This window comes from Morus notabilis, unplaced genomic scaffold, assembly GCF_000414095.1.
Source record: "Morus notabilis unplaced genomic scaffold, ASM41409v2 Scaffold179, whole genome shotgun sequence".
Lineage (NCBI taxonomy): Eukaryota > Viridiplantae > Streptophyta > Magnoliopsida > Rosales > Moraceae > Morus > Morus notabilis.
This window is the reverse complement of record NW_010360916.1, coordinates 534066-552065: the sequence shown is the minus strand read 5'-3', so window position 1 is coordinate 552065 and position 18000 is coordinate 534066. Positions and strand designations below refer to the sequence as shown.

General features: G+C 34.0%; 2 protein-coding genes across 3 annotated transcripts; both read right to left on the bottom strand.

Annotated features, from left to right (window-relative positions):
• Positions 1–556: 556 nt before the first annotated feature.
• Positions 557–4260, bottom strand: LOC21406725 (peptidyl-prolyl cis-trans isomerase CYP22). The gene is made up of 5 exons (XM_010097682.2): positions 3897–4260; positions 3584–3676; positions 2406–2438; positions 1579–1635; positions 557–910 (listed from the first exon to the last, which is right to left on the bottom strand). The coding sequence occupies exons 1-5, from the start codon at positions 4158–4160 to the stop codon at positions 800–802; spliced, it is 558 nt and encodes a 185-aa protein (XP_010095984.1). The 5' UTR covers positions 4161–4260; the 3' UTR covers positions 557–799.
• A 3869-nt stretch (positions 4261–8129) lies between these two features.
• Positions 8130–15297, bottom strand: LOC21406724 (retinoblastoma-related protein). Of its 2 annotated transcripts, none has more exons than XM_024165307.1 (18): positions 15052–15297; positions 14849–14953; positions 14602–14744; positions 14426–14522; positions 14246–14292; positions 13104–13302; positions 12716–12782; positions 12421–12600; positions 12137–12327; positions 11117–12008; positions 10856–11015; positions 10651–10723; positions 9947–10123; positions 9743–9862; positions 9520–9664; positions 9289–9401; positions 8619–8740; positions 8130–8515 (listed from the first exon to the last, which is right to left on the bottom strand). In XM_024165307.1, exons 1-18 carry the CDS (start codon positions 15157–15159, stop codon positions 8365–8367), a joined length of 3090 nt encoding a protein of 1029 aa, XP_024021075.1. In that variant the 5' UTR covers positions 15160–15297; the 3' UTR covers positions 8130–8364. The 2 variants fall into 2 exon arrangements, with proteins under 2 accessions (XP_024021075.1, XP_024021076.1); XM_024165308.1 differs by having other exon boundaries at positions 11129–12008.
• Positions 15298–18000: the final 2703 nt, after the last annotated feature.

Genomic DNA, 18000 nt, shown 5'->3' with positions numbered 1-18000 from the left:
TGCCCATTCGGACACAACGTCAACTGGCAGATCTCTTTACCAAAGCTTTACCAGTTGCCTCTTTCTTCTCACTTTTGTCCAAGATGGCTGTCAAGGACATTTACAGTCCATCTTGAGGGGGAGTTTTAAGATAGCCAAGTTATGCTGAGCTAGAATGTTTTTGTAACAGTTTTTGTTAAGTTGTTAGACTTTCTGTTGTAATATTATTTTACAATTATTTTACTTCCTAGATATATAAAAAGGAAGTTGTCTCTGTACAGACTAGATGAGAATAATACAATACACAATTTTCATCCCACTATTTTTCTTCTCTTCCTCTCTCGAGATAAGCTCAGATTCAATAAGGAATCTGAATAGATTATTTTTTATAATTTATCTGATAAAATTTAATTTTCAATTAAAACCTCGTTCATTTCACCAATTTAAGTTTAGAATTCGAATTTTATTACAGTAAAAAACTCTAAAAAAAATCACATTTAACTTTTTTGCTACAGTAAAAAACTCACATAAAGTCACATATCAACTCGAATTAACGAACTAAACAGCCCTAAAAATATATTTGAATGTCTTCTGTCTCCGACGCTAGAAATAAATCCGGTAGATCATCTTTTTATAATTGTAACATCTCCAGAATAACCAAGCTAACAGTGGTGGGGGTGCAAGAATAAAATTTATCATAATCCTTACAATTTCAGGTAGTTCAGTTTCGGAACAACAGTAAAATAATAGCTTGATGACATTAACTCTACTATGGGTTAATTTTTCTTTTTCATTTTCACGAAATGTTTGTAAAAGGATTTTACATTTCCCCACATTCAGCAATGACACATGCCAGTTTGGGCCGGTTGTTGGGTCCATTAGCCACATTCTCAATCTTCCTCACAACCAGAAGACCATCTCCAAGAACTCTCTGCATGATCATCGGAGGATAACTTGTTATATGCACTCAGATATATATTTATATATATATATATATATATATAAAGAAAAAGATTCCAGATGCTCGTAAATAATTATTGGTCTTGGATAATGAAACAGATAGTGGAAATGGAGGCATCCAATATCAAAAAGAATCATCAGACTCAACTCAACCAAGCAAGGACAGCTGAATAAATGCAAACTACAAGCTTAATACCTCAAGAGAGTTGGTCCTAAGAACATATAACATACAGTTGAATAAAAGTTTCAGTTTTACACTAAATTTATGCAAACCAGCCGATGCAGCCAGACACGAGAGAAAATTATGAGTTTTATCTGGTTGGTCTTGCAGAATTAAGGATGACCTCTATTTAGCCCTCCTTCATTTCGCTAGCTCGAGTTTTCAACTCAAGTTAAAAAGTGAATTCATGTGAGAGAAAAAACCGTAGCAGAAAAAGTTAGAATTTGACAAAAATTTGAGTTGTAATTCGAACCAACAAAATGAAAAGGACCTTACTGTTTTCACCGGGCTCCATGACTCGCTTCAAATTTGATTCAAGACTATCCAACATAAACTTAAAGCTCATAGGGGAACGAACCCCTTACTAATCAAACCAAAAATTCAGGCTGAATTTATAACCAGAATTTGATGGTACATACCCCAAAAACAACATGCTTGTTGTCAAGCCAATCACACTTCGCACAAGTGATGAAGAACTGCGTTCAGGAAAGAAAAAAAAAAGTTTGGTCAATATCATGCGCCTAAAAAGTTCACATTAATCATCAAGAATCTTAAAACATTAAAAAAAATGTTAACACCCTTCAATCCCCCACTGAATTTACATTTAGAGTGAAGTGCAAGGAGCCAACTAGAATTGCAGTTTATATGCTTTTGAGTTATTAAATCTGGCCTTCCTGTCTAAAGGTCCAAACAAGTTTGCTCGGAGTAGATAAAACTGAAACTTCAACCTCATATTTATTCATTAACGCATAGTAAAGTTATATAGAGGAAACCTAGCCGCCTGCGAAACTCAAATTGCTAACCAGCCCTCGACTTTTAGGACTCTTAACTAACAAGGATAAATACAATCAGAAAATAAGATAAATACAAAACAAAAATCAACTAATGCCTATCTTTTGGTAACTTAACTTTATTCAAATAAATCCAAATTCAAATTTGAAGATAATCTCGGGATTTCCAACACAAGATTACGACACTTGCTGTTTTAAGTTCATCATGCATGTAGGACAAGCAAGGATATTGTACTAAAGGCGTCCAAGGGAGTGCAGATTTGCTGTATGTGGCAACAAAATTTAGAGAATAGAAACCATACATAGGCCAGTTTGGTATGCACTACACAGATGCAAAGAGTGAAAATCAGTTTATAGATAATAGTCATGTGCAGATTATTGCGTCTTTATGCATATTTTCCATGCTTGGACATGGACATGGACATGGACATCTCCGAGTATAGAGATTTGATTACCTGACACCCGTTGGTATTTGGTCCACTATTCGCCTGAAAAGGAGGAAGGAAAGCACATAAAATCAGTTCTAGAAACAAGCCTAAAAAATTAATCTTTTATGGCCTTAAGGTAGAATATTTACTGGGAAACCGGAATTGAGCAAAGAAATTAGTTCATAATTTAATTAATGTCAAAACCGCATATTTCATAGCCATCTGTGATACCGGTTTAGAAGAAAAATACATAGCAAATGCTATCCAAAAATAAGGATGGGACATTTCAAAAAAAAAAAAAAAATGACCACAACACAGAAGTCTTTCTTAGATGGGTCTGTCTACTTTTTGTTAAAATTTCACAAGGAAAAACTAATTGTGGATATTAATTGCATCATCTCCAGCTGTTGGAATACCAAAATTTTCAAAAATCCGGGGATTCCAATGAGTCACTAATCGAGCTCTTTCAATTATGATTAGAGTTTCACTAGAAAAGTCAACATAAAGGTCTTCAGAAATTAGATAATGGATTGTTAGGGATATGATTCGATTTTAGACATCTTTGTAAGCTAATCATTAAAAAAATTTAAAAAAAAAAAAAGATGAATAAGTTAGCAAGAACTTGGAATGTGTTTTAGTTGGAAATCAAGGACAGAAAGACAAAAGCAGTTCATGTTAATAGTTAAATACCCATATAAGAAATCAGAAACGTTGACGAGAGGTCAAAGTTATAGGATAACATCAGTTGAACATAAATCCGATATTTATTCCCTTAAAACATGTAAATATCCTTTATCTATTTCGATGCCTTGTACTTTTACCCCGCAACGTGTTTTGTTTCAGAATGTTAAAAGTGTGTTTTCACAGCTCAAATCACAACTCAAACTTTTGTACGAGAGAAAACACAATAGCAAAAACGTTGAATTTGAATTTTTGTGAGAGAAAACACTGTAGCAAAAAATATTTGAGTTGTGATAAGAAACACAACTCGAATAAGACTGGCTGGCTACTCAAAATTACCAAAAATCAATAGTAAATTACTCTAAAACTATAAGGTATATATGCAGTGTTGTTCTGACCATTAGAGAGAATTAAACTACTAAAATCTTTCACTTATAACACTCATGTGTGCAGTATGGAATTAAACTAGTATTTAACAAAAAAGAAAAAAAATCATACATTAGTCAATGATAGTAAATGCATACCATTGATAAGAGACCAGGACCAGTGTGTTTGGCAATGAAGTTTTCATCATCAAACTTATGACCATAGATGGAAACACACCCACTACCATCACCCTGCACACAACAAAACAACAATTTCCAATTTTTAGACCGAATCAATTCTCCATATACTTGGGTTTTTCTAAATTACTTTTTTTCCATTTTTTTTCCCAAATGACATTTTTACAGATTTTCATTCTCAAGAATCTGATCTTAACTTTTTAGCAATATTGAAACTTCATATACTAAAATCGAAGAAATGAGATTAAAAGCAGGAAAAGAAGAAGAAAAGAACCTTAAGGAAATCTCCGGCTTGAATCATGAAATCCTTGATGACTCGGTGGAACTGGCAGCCCTTGTAGCCAACGGGGAGACCGGCTTTTCGGTACTCGCCGGTGCAGAACTGCCGGAAATTTCCGGCAGTCTTGGGGGCGATGTCGGCGAAGAGCTCCATCTTGATGCGACCGGCGGGGATGGTGCCAATGGTGATGTCGAAGAACACGATCGGATTCTTTGGGTTAGGAGGCCGCACGTGCCACTCCACTCCTCCCGACGCCATGGAAAAAGCTTTCTTTCTCTCACCTCCTCTTTTCTTCTTCTCGCACTATCTGTACTCTTGTGGGAGAAGAACTATATTCTTTCTTGGGCTTAAAAAGGAACATTCGGTACGCCAAATCTGCATAATTAGCGTAAAAATTAAAAAATATATAAATTTAACGATTAAAAAATACGTAAGTGTATTAAAATTTTTTTTTTAAATTAAGCTCACGTTAATTTTATCAATTTAAATTTTATTATACTAAAAAATTTTTAAAAATAATCGTATTTAATTTTTTTACTACAGTAAAAAAATTTTATATAAAATTACATATCAACTCTAATTAAACAGGCCTAAATGTTAAAACAAAACCGGTCAAAAATAAAATAAAATAAATAACTTTTAGCATATTTTCTCTGAATTTTTAATTTTAGTAATCAACTTCTTAAATTTACTTAAGGGTAAATTTAGTATTTTATATGCCCAAATTATTAAATAAATCATTTTAAAAAATATTAATAAGTAAAAATTACACAATACACTCTTTTTTTTTTCAAAAACCTAAATTACTTTATTAATAAAATAAACCTAAATTACTCTCAACCATTGATGTTTGAATATTTTAATCTCAACCATCTATCCAATTAAAAAAAAATCCAAATGACCAGTCTTTCTCTCTCTCTGAACCCAACTAAGCTTCAAGAAGAGCATCTGATTACTGCCATGAATGTCCTTCTTGAAGCTAAGGTTGGGTTCAGTGAGAGAGACTAATTTGTCCCTTTCCAGTTTCAAACTTCTTTTCCGTCTGTGGGTTTAGATGGAAATGAATGGAAGGATTTTTTAGGGGATTATTTACATAAATACCTAATAAATTATATACCTTGTTTTAAAAAAGCACCATGATTTTTTAAAATTATTTAAAACGGCTCGTAAGTCTCGTTCGTTTCGTTGATTCGAGTTTAAAATTCAAGTTTTACTACAGTAAAAAATTCTCACAAACAATCACATCTAACTTTTTTACTACAGTCAAAAACTCTCACATAAAATCGCATCTCAACTCGAATCAGCAAAACGAACGAGGCTATAAAAAACATATCAAATTATCTTTTCCGTTAATTTTCGTGTATAATTTTAACAGTTCACTGACATGACACATTGTTAAAAGGTTAATTAAATGTAGTCAATTCTAGTTAAAAATTATATAACAATAATTTAATTTTAAAATAATATAACAAAAGTTAAAACATAAAATTTCCCAAAAATAAAAAAGATTAAAACCTAAAAATGGTATTCTTTCTTGGCTCTAACTTGCAGAACCCTTTTTTCACACCTATGGGTGTGCTGCCGGCCCCTACCACCACCACATCTGCGACCATGTTGCACCACTGTGAGCACGCCGCACCGAAGAGTGAAGCACAACAAGGCACCGGCCACGTCCCTTCTTGCAAACACCAATCATGAACCCAACCAAGCCACCTCCCAATGATCACAAAGAATAGGCTCAGGGATTCGCAACAGAGCTTGCCGGAAAAGACATAGCGCTAGTGGTTGTGAGTGGAAGGAGGGATCACGACATTAGCTAAGAGGTTCGGTTGGGCGTTTAAGCGCCATTTGACAAGGTGTCGTTGTGACGGCAAATGCTCGTGGGAGGCTCGCGATGCTTGAGATGGTGGAGACGATGAGGGATTGGTCTCCGATGCTTGCGACAACATTCCGGCACTGATAAGGTCATCAGCGAACAGAGAAGGTGCGATTGGGATGGTGTCGGCGGTGCTGAGAGAGTAATGGATGGATGCTTAACTCTAGGGTTTTTTTAAATAACTTTAAATGGACGACTCAAATTACATATTTTTAGGTCAATAGTTGAAATTAAATGGCCCTGAGTTTTTAGTAATATTTTTTAATAATAAGCATATATGTTGTAAAAATATATTTTTAATCTTTAATAACGTGTCACGTCAGTCAACTGTTAAAATTATGCATGAAAGTTAATATAAAAGATATTTGTTTGATATGTTTCTATACATTAAGTGGCGTTTTGAACAATTTTAAAAAACTAAGGACATTTTGAAACAAAATATATAATTTAAGGAGTATTTATAAAAATAATCCTTTATATGACCACCAACACTGACACCATTTGTCCCTTTAAAATTTTTAACAGAGCACGTTATGTCAAGTTTTACATTTCAATCTTTTTTTTTAAATTTTGACAAAACAACCCTTAAATTAACATAAGTAATTAAACCCTTTCTGTGAAATTCTGTCAAAGTTTTTAACAGAACACATTATGTGCAAGGCATGTAGGAGGGCATATTGATAAAATGACAATAATTTACAATTTAACCAAAAAATACACTAAACGCACTCTAAGTAGTACAATAAAAAAAAAAAAAAAAAAAAAAGTAGGGAAAAAAAAAAAAAAAAAAAAAAAAAAAAAAAAAAAAAAAACAAAACCATACGAGTTGCAAACAACCCTAACAATTAACAACCAACAACAAGCATTGGAGCATAAGGCCTCCATGGATGGGGTTGCGAGAGTGTGGCTTCACTGTGGTGGCTATTGCATCGGTGTTGAGTCTAAAAAAAGTAAACATATCAACCAATAACAAATAAATGTTAAATTTACCATATGTTTTATTTAATGAGAAATTTATCACAAAATATAAGACATAGCAAATTTAATATAACAAATAATATTACATTAGAGAGTTTTTTTACACTCAAATGTTAAATTTATGATTAACATATCATTTATAACATTATATTAACGATGCTCTAACTGACAGAGAATCCGTACAGATCCTACAATAGACTTTCCCTAAATATTCTCCTTGAAAAACAACTTTTTAGAAAACATGGAGACCACGGTATTCCTTATCGTGTCAATGTCCAAAGGTAGATGGAGAGACATTTCAAACTTTGATAAATGCCACACTGAACGAATTTCGCATGAAGGTGATAATTCAAAATTTCAATAAAAATTATTATGGGAAAGCTTACTCCAAAAGACAAAAAAAGAATGAGCCCGCTCACCTCTCCCTTTAGTGAGAAAATGCCTTTGCCACTCCAGTCTCCACCTAGAGCTGCCAAATTAATTTGGCAAGCCAAAGGCCCACTACTGTTAGTTTGGGCTCAGATTACAAGCTCGAATACGAGATATTTGGTTCATGGATTAAAATCATGTGATTAGAATCATTTTCGATATACATGTATTTTTTATGAGAGAACACTGTAACGAACTATAAACCATGATTCAAATTATGGTTTAAATCCTCCGACTAAACATCTCTTTATTCATCTAGGTTGAGATTACAAGCTCCAACACTTATTCAGCCCGGCTCGAACGCCTCTTTAAAAAAAAAAAAAAAAATTAAATGCCTTAAAAATTTCTGGGTTGACCCTTAGCCCGTCAGGCTTTAAGACCGGATTGGACCGATTCTCTCCCTTTTAAGACCGACTTGAAATTTCCATTCGAATTGAACCGGCCGAACTTTCACCTCTACTCTACCTTCCTAGGGAACCTTTGAAATGTTTAAAGAAAAGGGTGATAGCAATAAAAACCCTCTTTAATATGCTTAAAGGCCGAGTCTAGTGGTAATGCATGCCCACGCCTTGAGATATAAAATTCAAATCTCTCATTCCAAGAATAAAAATATATAAATAAAAGAAACCCCTTATCAACTCTGTTGTTTTTTACGTCATAGCATACTTTCTCACTACAGAAGGAACCCTCTTTTAGTTGTAAGTCGGTTTACTCCAACCAAGTACACATAAGCCTCGTTGATTTCACCGATTCGAGTTTTCAGTTTTAGGTTTTTACAGTAAAAAAACTCAAAAAATGTCACATCTAACTTTTTCTGCTACAGTGAAAATCTTTCTGAAAATATCACATCTCAGTTCAAATTAAAAACTCGAATCCGCGAAGTGAACGAGACCAGAATATCGCACAATCTAACCTTAAGTGGAAAAATATCCCAACATTTTGAGTTGATTCAACTCAACAACAAATTTTATTGAATCATTAGATCAGAGCAGCTATAGTTTCCAAGTTTGACGCCTATAATACATACATCAGCACACGGGAACGGGGGTGTGTGGCGGCCTTTCTACAATAACTCACCGCTCATACAATACCCCATACCATGGCTTATAACTAGTACACATTATAAAAAGCACTGAGGATTAGAATTTACATACACGGCCAAGTATGCCAGACATTAAATTAGGAATCAGGTTGCTCGGTTTTCAATGGAGTACCGGATGTGGATGCAGCACTCCCATTTTGAAGGTACAAGCTGTTGGCCACCATAGAATCACTGACCAAGCCAACATCAACATCGTCAAAATTAAGACTGCCTCTGAGCTTTCGAGCACTGCAAAAAGAGAATGCGGATGAGGAAATTGTTGATTTTTTTTTTCTTTTCGTATACAACAAAACCGAAATAGAAAGTAATAGCAACATAAACAAAATCATACCCGTGCCCATTTAAGCGGTTATTGATAGCAGTCAGATCTTTTGAAGGGCTCTGGTACGCATGAGTGCTCTCTCCAACACAAGCATAATAACTTTTAGAGCTATTTGATATCAGAGCATCCATCTGTCAACATTTCAAAATAAGTTCCAAGTCAAAATCCAGAATTCAAAAACATAGTAAATATGCTTGCTTAGCTAACTTTGAAGTTCTGTTAATGCACCCTGGTCTGTTACACTGATACCGTGGATCGTATCTACAAAAGGTAGCAAGTTGAGGGCACAAAGAGACATGCTCTAACTATCACTGCATTGCTCATTATAGGTAAAATACCATTTCAAGGGGGAAAAAGGAAAACAAGGAATGCATGAAAAGCTAAACGTATATCATAGAGTGCGAGTAAGGAAATCAAGTATCCACCAAAAACATTGAAACTTCAGTGCAGACTTGATATAGGCTATAGCCACAGAAAGTATATAATAAACATGAAGTTTCATGCGATACGAAACTTTGGAGTTGAACATAAAACTTTTATCTTGTATTTGCCATATGTGTGATGCTTGTTTGTTTTCTCATAGCAACTAGTTAAATATGGAAGATCAACTAATTAAAAGATTAATAAATAACAAAAACACAGATCCAGAAAAGAAAAAAATTAAAAATTAAATAAATACCTTGGAAGACCGCAATGGAGAAACATATACATTGTGTGCTGCAGAAACCTTCTTTGGGGACATATCAGGGAGACTTGGAAAAGGAGATACTTTAGGTGATCCGGGACATTGAGCTGATTCAGCAGGTCAATATTCTTAGTAGCCAATAATGCATGGAGAAATCTTACTAAAAGAACCAAATAGAACTCTAACAAAAACAAAAACAAAAACAGGACGCAAAAAAAAGCATACCGTCATTGTTATTGTTAACCTCAGGAACCCGGTTACTTTTCATATTTGTTGCGGCAGGTCCAAGCTCGACTAGAATAGGGTTTACAGCAGGAATGAAAATGTCATTGTAAAATGTAATGATATCCACGTGATCTTGAGCTGACCTCTGCTCAATGCAAATCATTAGAATGGTTAGATCAGCCTAGAAATGGAAAATTAAGAGAACTAGGATTAGGCAACATACCCCAGTGCGGCGTGCAGATGAACAATCAACAAAAACACTCCGGAAAACTTGTGGCTTACATTGTGGTTGTTTCCTATAGTTGTAAATTATTTCCTTAAAGGTGAGGCTCAGCTGAGAAATCTGGAGGCCAGGATTAGACGTGTAAGTAAACAAAAAATGTTGACAACAAATTCCCAAAATCTGTTAGAGATTCATATATTTGACCTTTGCAACTCCATAGAAAGAACAAAGGATGATCTGGTCAATATGGCGGTTAAAGAAGAGGAATGTCCGCTGACTGAGTATTTGTTGAAAAAGACAGTAGACATTCTCCCTGATCTGCTGAGATAGTTGAAGCCTTTCAACCATGCCATTGATTCTGACAGCGGCCAACTTAATAATCTGGGATACAAGTATGAGATTACCGAAATCAGAATCCAAAAGAAATTTTTTTAAAGAAAAGAAAAAGAAAAAGCATTGAAATTTGAGTCCTAATGAAACTCAGAGACAAACTCGTGTCACAAACTACAATATTAGAAACTCCAAATCAATAAAAATAAAAAGGTGTGACAATCACAAAGTAAAGTTGCTGGTATGAAAGGAATAAAAATAGAGCATCATTACAAAAGAACAGCTGCTTGAAAACTGCTAGAAAATTGTTTACATATTAAGCAAAAAGAAAAAAGAAAGGAAAAGTACTCTAATAGTTAGGATATAACTGTCATCAAATGGAACTTCATTCATCCTAGTTGCCATGAAGAAACTCCAGTTACCCCACTCTAGCTCCCCCTCCCAAATAAATAGAAAATAAAAAGGGAAAGAAAAAGGACTAAAGACCGTGAGAAATCTTAGAAGAAAATTTTCAGAATTCTGGAGCTAGTGGAACAAATGGAGTTATCTTTTGATAAATACTGTCTACTGTCTAATACCTTGCTGAAGAATACATTTACTCCGGTCTCTGCACATGTTTCCCCACCACCACCTGGATTTGGCCGTGTTGGACTGTTCAACGAATATCATAAAATACTATAACTTAGGAAGCATTCCAAAGAAAGAGAGAAAGGGAGGTAGAGAGAGATGAAGAATATGGTACAAATAAAATTATAATGCTTTTCCCGGGACTGATATTGATACCTTGCAAAAGCAGACTGCAAAGGAGGAGGAAGCTTTGATTTTAGGTTATTTAAGGCAAGAAAACGATCCTTCACTGGTGATGTGAAGGAATTCCGCTCTACTAATACACTCCGATAGTCTGTGCACAATCTCTTTGGAGATCTCATATCCCCATTGTTACCTGAAAAATAACATCAATACGATAATACGATTTCTGATAGAAAATTCTTTCATGCATCACAATTTATTGCACCAAGAAGGGGTCAGTAATAGTAATCTCACTTGGACGTCTACCTGGTGAAGTCTCGTGCTTCTGTAAAGAAGGTATAGGAGGGGCTGCTCCAGAAGAGAAATTAATATGCACAGCAATTTCATCCAAAGATGGCATTGGTTCTGCTAATAACCCGAGACGATTTATTTCTGCAGAGAGAGAAGGTCTTGCAACTATCAAAGAATTATACATTGAGGAACCCTTCTCCCACACCATGCTTTCCAAAAGTCGTTCTTCCAATGAATTCAGATGACGCCTCAATTCTCTTGGAAGAGATTCCTCGTGTCGAATGAAACTCTCTATCACCTTGCTAAGGTCAAAAGCCGTAATACCAGTCCTCTCTAACACTGCGGGGAATAGCATTGTGACAGTCTTATGTGTTGCAAGAACTAATTCAGCAGAGCAGGCAAGCATACATCTATGAAACCTCTCATTGGTTAATAAAGAGGATAAATTTGTTGCATGCAAAATTTGAGCCTCTGCTCTACACATTGCCTCCAAAACCCTGTAATATAGTTTAAGTGCTTCCAATCTCCTTTGTTCTGCCCAGATTCTGTCCATGAGATTGGCACTTTGTAGACTTCCAGTCCCACAGTGATCACCTAATGTGCTGCTAGGAAATATCGCTTCTAGTATTATTTGTGCCCTGCGTATCACATCATTAGTAACATCCTTATCACATGATACTAGGAAACGTTCCAGATCTGGTGAGGGTTTTGCAGGAAGTGAAGAAATGACAGTCCGAAGCCACTTTGCTGTTGTCATTGCAGTGCTCACAGGTGTAGCTGTTATCTTTGAACTAGCAACGCCAAGACTGCGATTACCATGAGATACAGGAGAACGCTGGGGAGAGAGAGGACTTGTAACTGTCTTTGTTGGAGAAGATATTGAATCAAATTTCCTCTGTGCAAAGAAATAATAGAAAAGAAAATCCTATCAAATGGGTTTCCCACCACAAAATGGAAAGCATCTAGACTCTAGTCAAAACAATTCCATGAAATGAGAAATGCAACTTAAAATTGAAAACAAACCTTGACACCAGTCGTACTCATAGAACCTCCAGATAAAGTCCCTGTACCAATTAAGCTGTCCTCCTCGTTAATAAACAACCTCTCATCCAGTTCACTCTTAACCTGAATCGCATCGTCATAATCTTTTTCTAAAATATCTAAATTGGATGAAAAAGATGCGTCCATCAGATCTTCAAAATAGGTCAATCCATCTGCATTGAAGAGATTGAAAAATGATCAGAAAATGACAGAAAATAGCAGAATAATAGATACTCCTTTTAGACATAGAAAATTTTCAAATGAACCTGGATTGATATTCTCAAGGTTTTCACTTTTGCATTCGGATGCCAAACGGGGCTTCTTCTTCAAAATTTCAGCTATCAAAGAATTGGCCTCTTCCATTCTGATTTTTATTTCATCTTCTGAGGTGTCATAATTGTTGCAAAGTGATGCAAGCAAATCCACACCCTTGTTCTCTTTTTTGACTGAATTAGAGATCAAATGAATCAAGAAGAAAGAAGAGTGCCACATCAACCCACTTCAGAAGAGAAGAAAAGTAAACCATCGATTAGAACTTCTAAAGACCCAAAAGAAAACTACCTAGTTTTGGAGAGTCGAGGATGCTAAAGTTTCTTAAACGAACAGGGACATGAATGATCAAAATGGCCTGCAAAAAGAATATAGAATTATCATTAAGCAGAGAGGAAAACACTTTTTAAAATAGAAAGCTATAACATTTTACAAATGGAATATAACAAATGTGAAGTAATATTCTATTCGTGATGCAGAGAGCACAAAAATTATATGTAGCAACATGAATGCTTTGGACCCTTATCTTCCTTCTAGCATAGCATATAATATTTAAAAGTTATATATATTGTTTAATGTTGTGAAATGAAATCACAATACACAATGCATTAGTAAAGCAACTAACCTATCATCCTACCAGTAGTTTCCAAAGTGATTAAAAAAAAGGTCTCCAACTTACCAGTATTGAAACCAAACAATTGGTGCAAGTCACTAGGTCTTTGAATCGGCTGAATACATGTGTGCGAAAAGCCAAGAACAGCAACCATCCAAAACGATGGTACTCTGACAGATAATCAGTAGGACTCCCAGTAGTTGACTGCTTATCCATATTTGCATCACTTGCCAAGAAGAATTCCAAGTATGCTCGTTTGTAGAACCTTTAAGAAGCAAATTAATCAGATGCATCGTTAGAATGCAAATATATTGGGATTAATCTCCCATAGAGCTCAGGCGATCTAGAAAATATTGACTTAAGGAGGAAGGTTCGGGTATTTACAATTTAGTATTCAAAAGCATGCAACAAATTCTTAGAAAATGCACCACTGCATGATCATAGAATGGTTTGCTTAGTTCTTAAACAGATAAAGAAACCAACAAATTGCCAGTCATAATCAAAGCAAACTCGAGCATTCTAAAGAAAAAGAATAATGGTTGATAAAGAAAGTCAAGTTAGTCTCGGATAGGTACAGTGATGTGACATGTTTTCGTGCTATAAAGTTTGATTGTATGCCCAGTAAAAAGTTTATTTCTGAACCTGAAATGTGGAATATCAGAAGCTTCTGCTTTCCTTGAGAAACAAAATTTTAAAAGAAAAGGCTTTTGACCAAAGAAATCAAGCAAAACAAATATCTACTTCGATTTACATTATTCAACTCCACAGTTTAAAGTGAATATTCTAAGAAAATCTACTGTCCTACATGAACTTTGATCTGCTCTTAAGACAGTAATTATGTGCCACCAAAACTTTATTGTTTCTACCATTGCCACCCATGACCCATTAACTACTCATCGGCACTTTGCTAAAACAAGTTAGCACAAAACCCACAACCATACACTACCACCACAGCCATTCTTTCCACAGCTAAGATCCCACTAATGCAAACAAATAGATAATGTGCCGGTAAGGAAAGAAGAAAAATACTGTATTTCCTTCATGCATTGTGGTGCCATCTTCAAAAGACATGACTAACTATAAAGATTTCAAACGATAATGTGCAAATAACTTAAAGAAAGAAGAAAAGTTCACAACCCACAATTTATGAAATAATAATACACAAGGCATTTAAACATAGAGGGAGATACAGAAGGAAAAGTACTCACTTGCTTAGAAAGCCCAAGAGCACAAAGTTTGCCTGCAACTCCTTAGCCTGGTAACATAAACACATTTTCCTTAACATCAGCAAAAATTGCCAAATAAAAAAAAAGATTAAAGAAAAAGCAGAAGACTTTAGTGACACAGCCCTCTCAACGTGTAAGCATAAACCTCTACCAAATCAATACCTCGAGTCTGTTTTCCCAATCTGTGCCATAACGACAGCTCAAGATTGAACCAGCTTTAACCATAAAGTGAGGAAGCTCTTTGAGAAACTCCACAATGCTGCGGAAAATAAATAAAAAATTAAAATTCGAAACCCGCAAACTATACAGAATCATAATAAAACCACATCAAAATATACCTCAGCTTCGCAGCCCTCAAAATCTGGCACAACGTAACCCCGCAATCGTCGGATCTCTCCTCGGCATTATCTCGGTCCTTCGAGCTCAACCTCTTCACCGAGTACAAAATAAACACAAACCAGAAGCGCTCTGCTTCCTCAGGCTGGTACATAAAAAGAAACAAGAGAGAGAGATTTTCATTTAGTCCACACAGAAAACGGTAATCTCCCGCCAAATTTCAACAATCAGGAACCGAGAAAAGCTCACCGTTCCGCTTCCAATTCCAGACACGTTTGTTTGCAAGAGATGCTTGGTTTCTCCAAACAACTTCAGAGCTTCCGCGCGGGTCTTCGCATCTAAAGCCAGTCCATTCTGCGATTCCAGAAATTCACAATCGCAACCAAACAAAGAAGAGGAAAACGCTAGAAAAAGAAAGTATCATCGGAGCTGAAATTTTTGGAGGGCAAAACCTTGCAGAAATCGGAGAACCGAGCTTCGGCGGGGTCCACATTCCCGCCATTTACATCCGCCGTATGCGAAGCGTTGGGCGCGGAAATTGAGGGCTTAGAATCTGCCATCTTTACTCTTCTTCTTCTTCGTTCGGAGCAAATTGAATCTTCTGAAACCCTAAACCCTAGAACCAGAGGAACTAGTAAGAGCGCATTATATGGGAATTTCCGATAAAAATAGGAAATGACTACGGCTGATCTGATCTGGGAGGGAATGATACGAGAATAGGAGGGACTAAAGTTGGGAGGAGGGAAAAAGATCGCTCCATATTACCAATTTGCCCCTTTGTTGTTAAATTTTTTACTTATTTGGAATTCATAATGACTATATTACCACTTCCACTCTATTGACGACATAAATATTGTAATTTGTAGTACTATAAGCCTAAAAACAAGTAATAATTCCTTAAAAAAAGAATGCGAGTCAGGTTATTTTAACCGTTAAATTTATGTATTTTTTAATTTTTATGTAATTTTATATAAATTCCATAAATATTGTAATTTGTAGTACTATAAGCCTAAAAACAAGTAATAATTTCTTAAAAAAAGAATGCGAGTCAGGTTATTTTAACCGTTAAATTTATGTATTTTTTAATTTTTATGTAATTTTATATAAATTTAATGAATAAAAAACTTAATATATCGATATGTTGACGTACTAAAAAATGTCTTAAAAAATAAATAATAAGGACTTGGTTGTAGTCCCCATTCTGTAAGTGATGGACATGTCCCTATATGTTATCGTAACCGATTGAAAAATTAGCATAATTCTTTTATATTGAGTCGTAACAGTTATTATTTTGAGAACTAAAAAGTCATTTTTAAACATGTGAAAATAAACGACTGTCATGCGCATCTGTCATGAATAAAAGACATTTCAATAAATGATTGTCGTTTTTAATATGACTGATGATATACACATATGTCATTTTTACTATTAATATTAGGCATTTCATCGTAATCGACTATCGTTACTAAACATGAATAATATTATCATAGATAATTACATCTATCATACTTTTAATATGAATAATAATATTCACATCTACTATTTTTATTGTTAATATAAATCGTTTATTGTCATGCTTAAAAACCACTTTTAATTTATAAAACAATAACTATTACGACTAAGAATATTATCCAAGTCTTTTAGCCGATTATAATAAAAGGAATCTCCTCAACAAAAATGTTGTTGGTCCGCATAAAAGGCCAATTAATAAATATTATTGATAATAAAATATTAAAAGAAAAAAACAAACAAACAAACCGCGAACACGTAGAGAAAAACCCAAAGCTCATCTTACTTCGTCACCCTTCTTTTTCTCTTTTTCTTTTATTTTTTCATTCATTTTCTAGTCAGTTTCATCTTGTTAGGAAAGGGAATAAATGAAAATCATGTTCTTATATTAATAATATAATTGAAGTGTATTGCATTTTTATCTTAGATTTTATATCTTTCATTTTCTTAGATGTTTCCCTTAAACGCATCACCTTTAGTATTTATTAGGAGAAAAAACGTGTTTACAAAGACTTAACTATCTTTTTTTAAACAATATTAGGGAATGTTTGGTTAAAAGATTTATACCATGATTTGAATTATGGTTTATGATTCGCTATAATATTTTTCCTCACAATAAATATACGTAAATAAAAAATGGTTCTAATATCATAATTCTAATCATAGTTAATGTTTCCCTCGTTGTTTTCTTTCTCTTCTTTCACGCACTCTTCCCTTTATAGTCAAGACAAAGCTCAAAAATTGGTTGAGGAGGCTTGACTACTCTTAAATTATTAATTGAATTGTGAGTATCATAAATTTTAAAAATTATGTAATCCTTTCTTCTCTTTTAATGTTTGTCCTTTTATTTTGGTTTCTATTTATGTATAAAGATCTTTTTCCTTCCTCTTGATATATTAAACTTCGCTAGTATTGTACCCAAGCTATTGTTTATTTGAATTCTTTAATTTTTTAAGCTGTGTTTGGAGTTATTTTTGTTTTTATTTTTTATGTTTTTTGAGAAAAAATAAAAACAGGAGAAAAACGGTATTTGACATAATTAAAGATAAAAAATAGAAATGAAAACGATTTTTTAATTTAGTGTAAAATGGGAAAGAACTGATTTCTCATTTTTTGTTTTCGTTTTATTTTCTCTCGAGTAGAGAGAGACATTAATGTATTTTTTTATACTGAAAACAATCTCTTGATAAAACTACCAAACGCATTTTTAAAAATGATTTCTGTCTGAGATTAAAAACGTTTTCATTTTTATTTTCATATAAAAAATAAAATTATTTTAGAATGAGTTCTAAACGCACCTAATATCTTTCATTTTCTTATACGTGATTTTTTTTCCTAATATTTATTAAGAGAGAAAACATGTTTGCAACGAATTAACAACGCTTTCTTAAACAACATTATGTCTCATTCATTTTGCGAATTCGAGTTTTCAATTCTAGCTGAGATGTGACATTTTCTGAGAGTTTTTTACTGTATCAAAAAAAAAGTTAGATGTGACATTTTCTAAGAGTTTTTTACTGTAGAAACTTAGAACTGAAAACTCGAATCGGTGAAATAAACGAGACTTAAAAGTCGATATCCCCTCTTTGTTTTCTCTCTCTTCTTTCCCGCACTGCCCTATTTATAGTCGAAACATTGAAAATACTTGACTACTCTCATAATTATCAGTTGAATTGAGTCTAAATTTTAAAAATTTTGTAATCCTTTCCTCTCTTTTAATATTTGTCCTTCTGTTAATGTATAAATATATTTTTTTCTTCCTGTAAATATATAAACTTTGGGAGTGTTGTATTCTAGTTATTGTTTATTTGAATTTTTTGACCTTAAGTTGATAGATACAAGATATGTATATGAAATGATAGAGTATAAATATAAGTGTAAATGAAACTTTT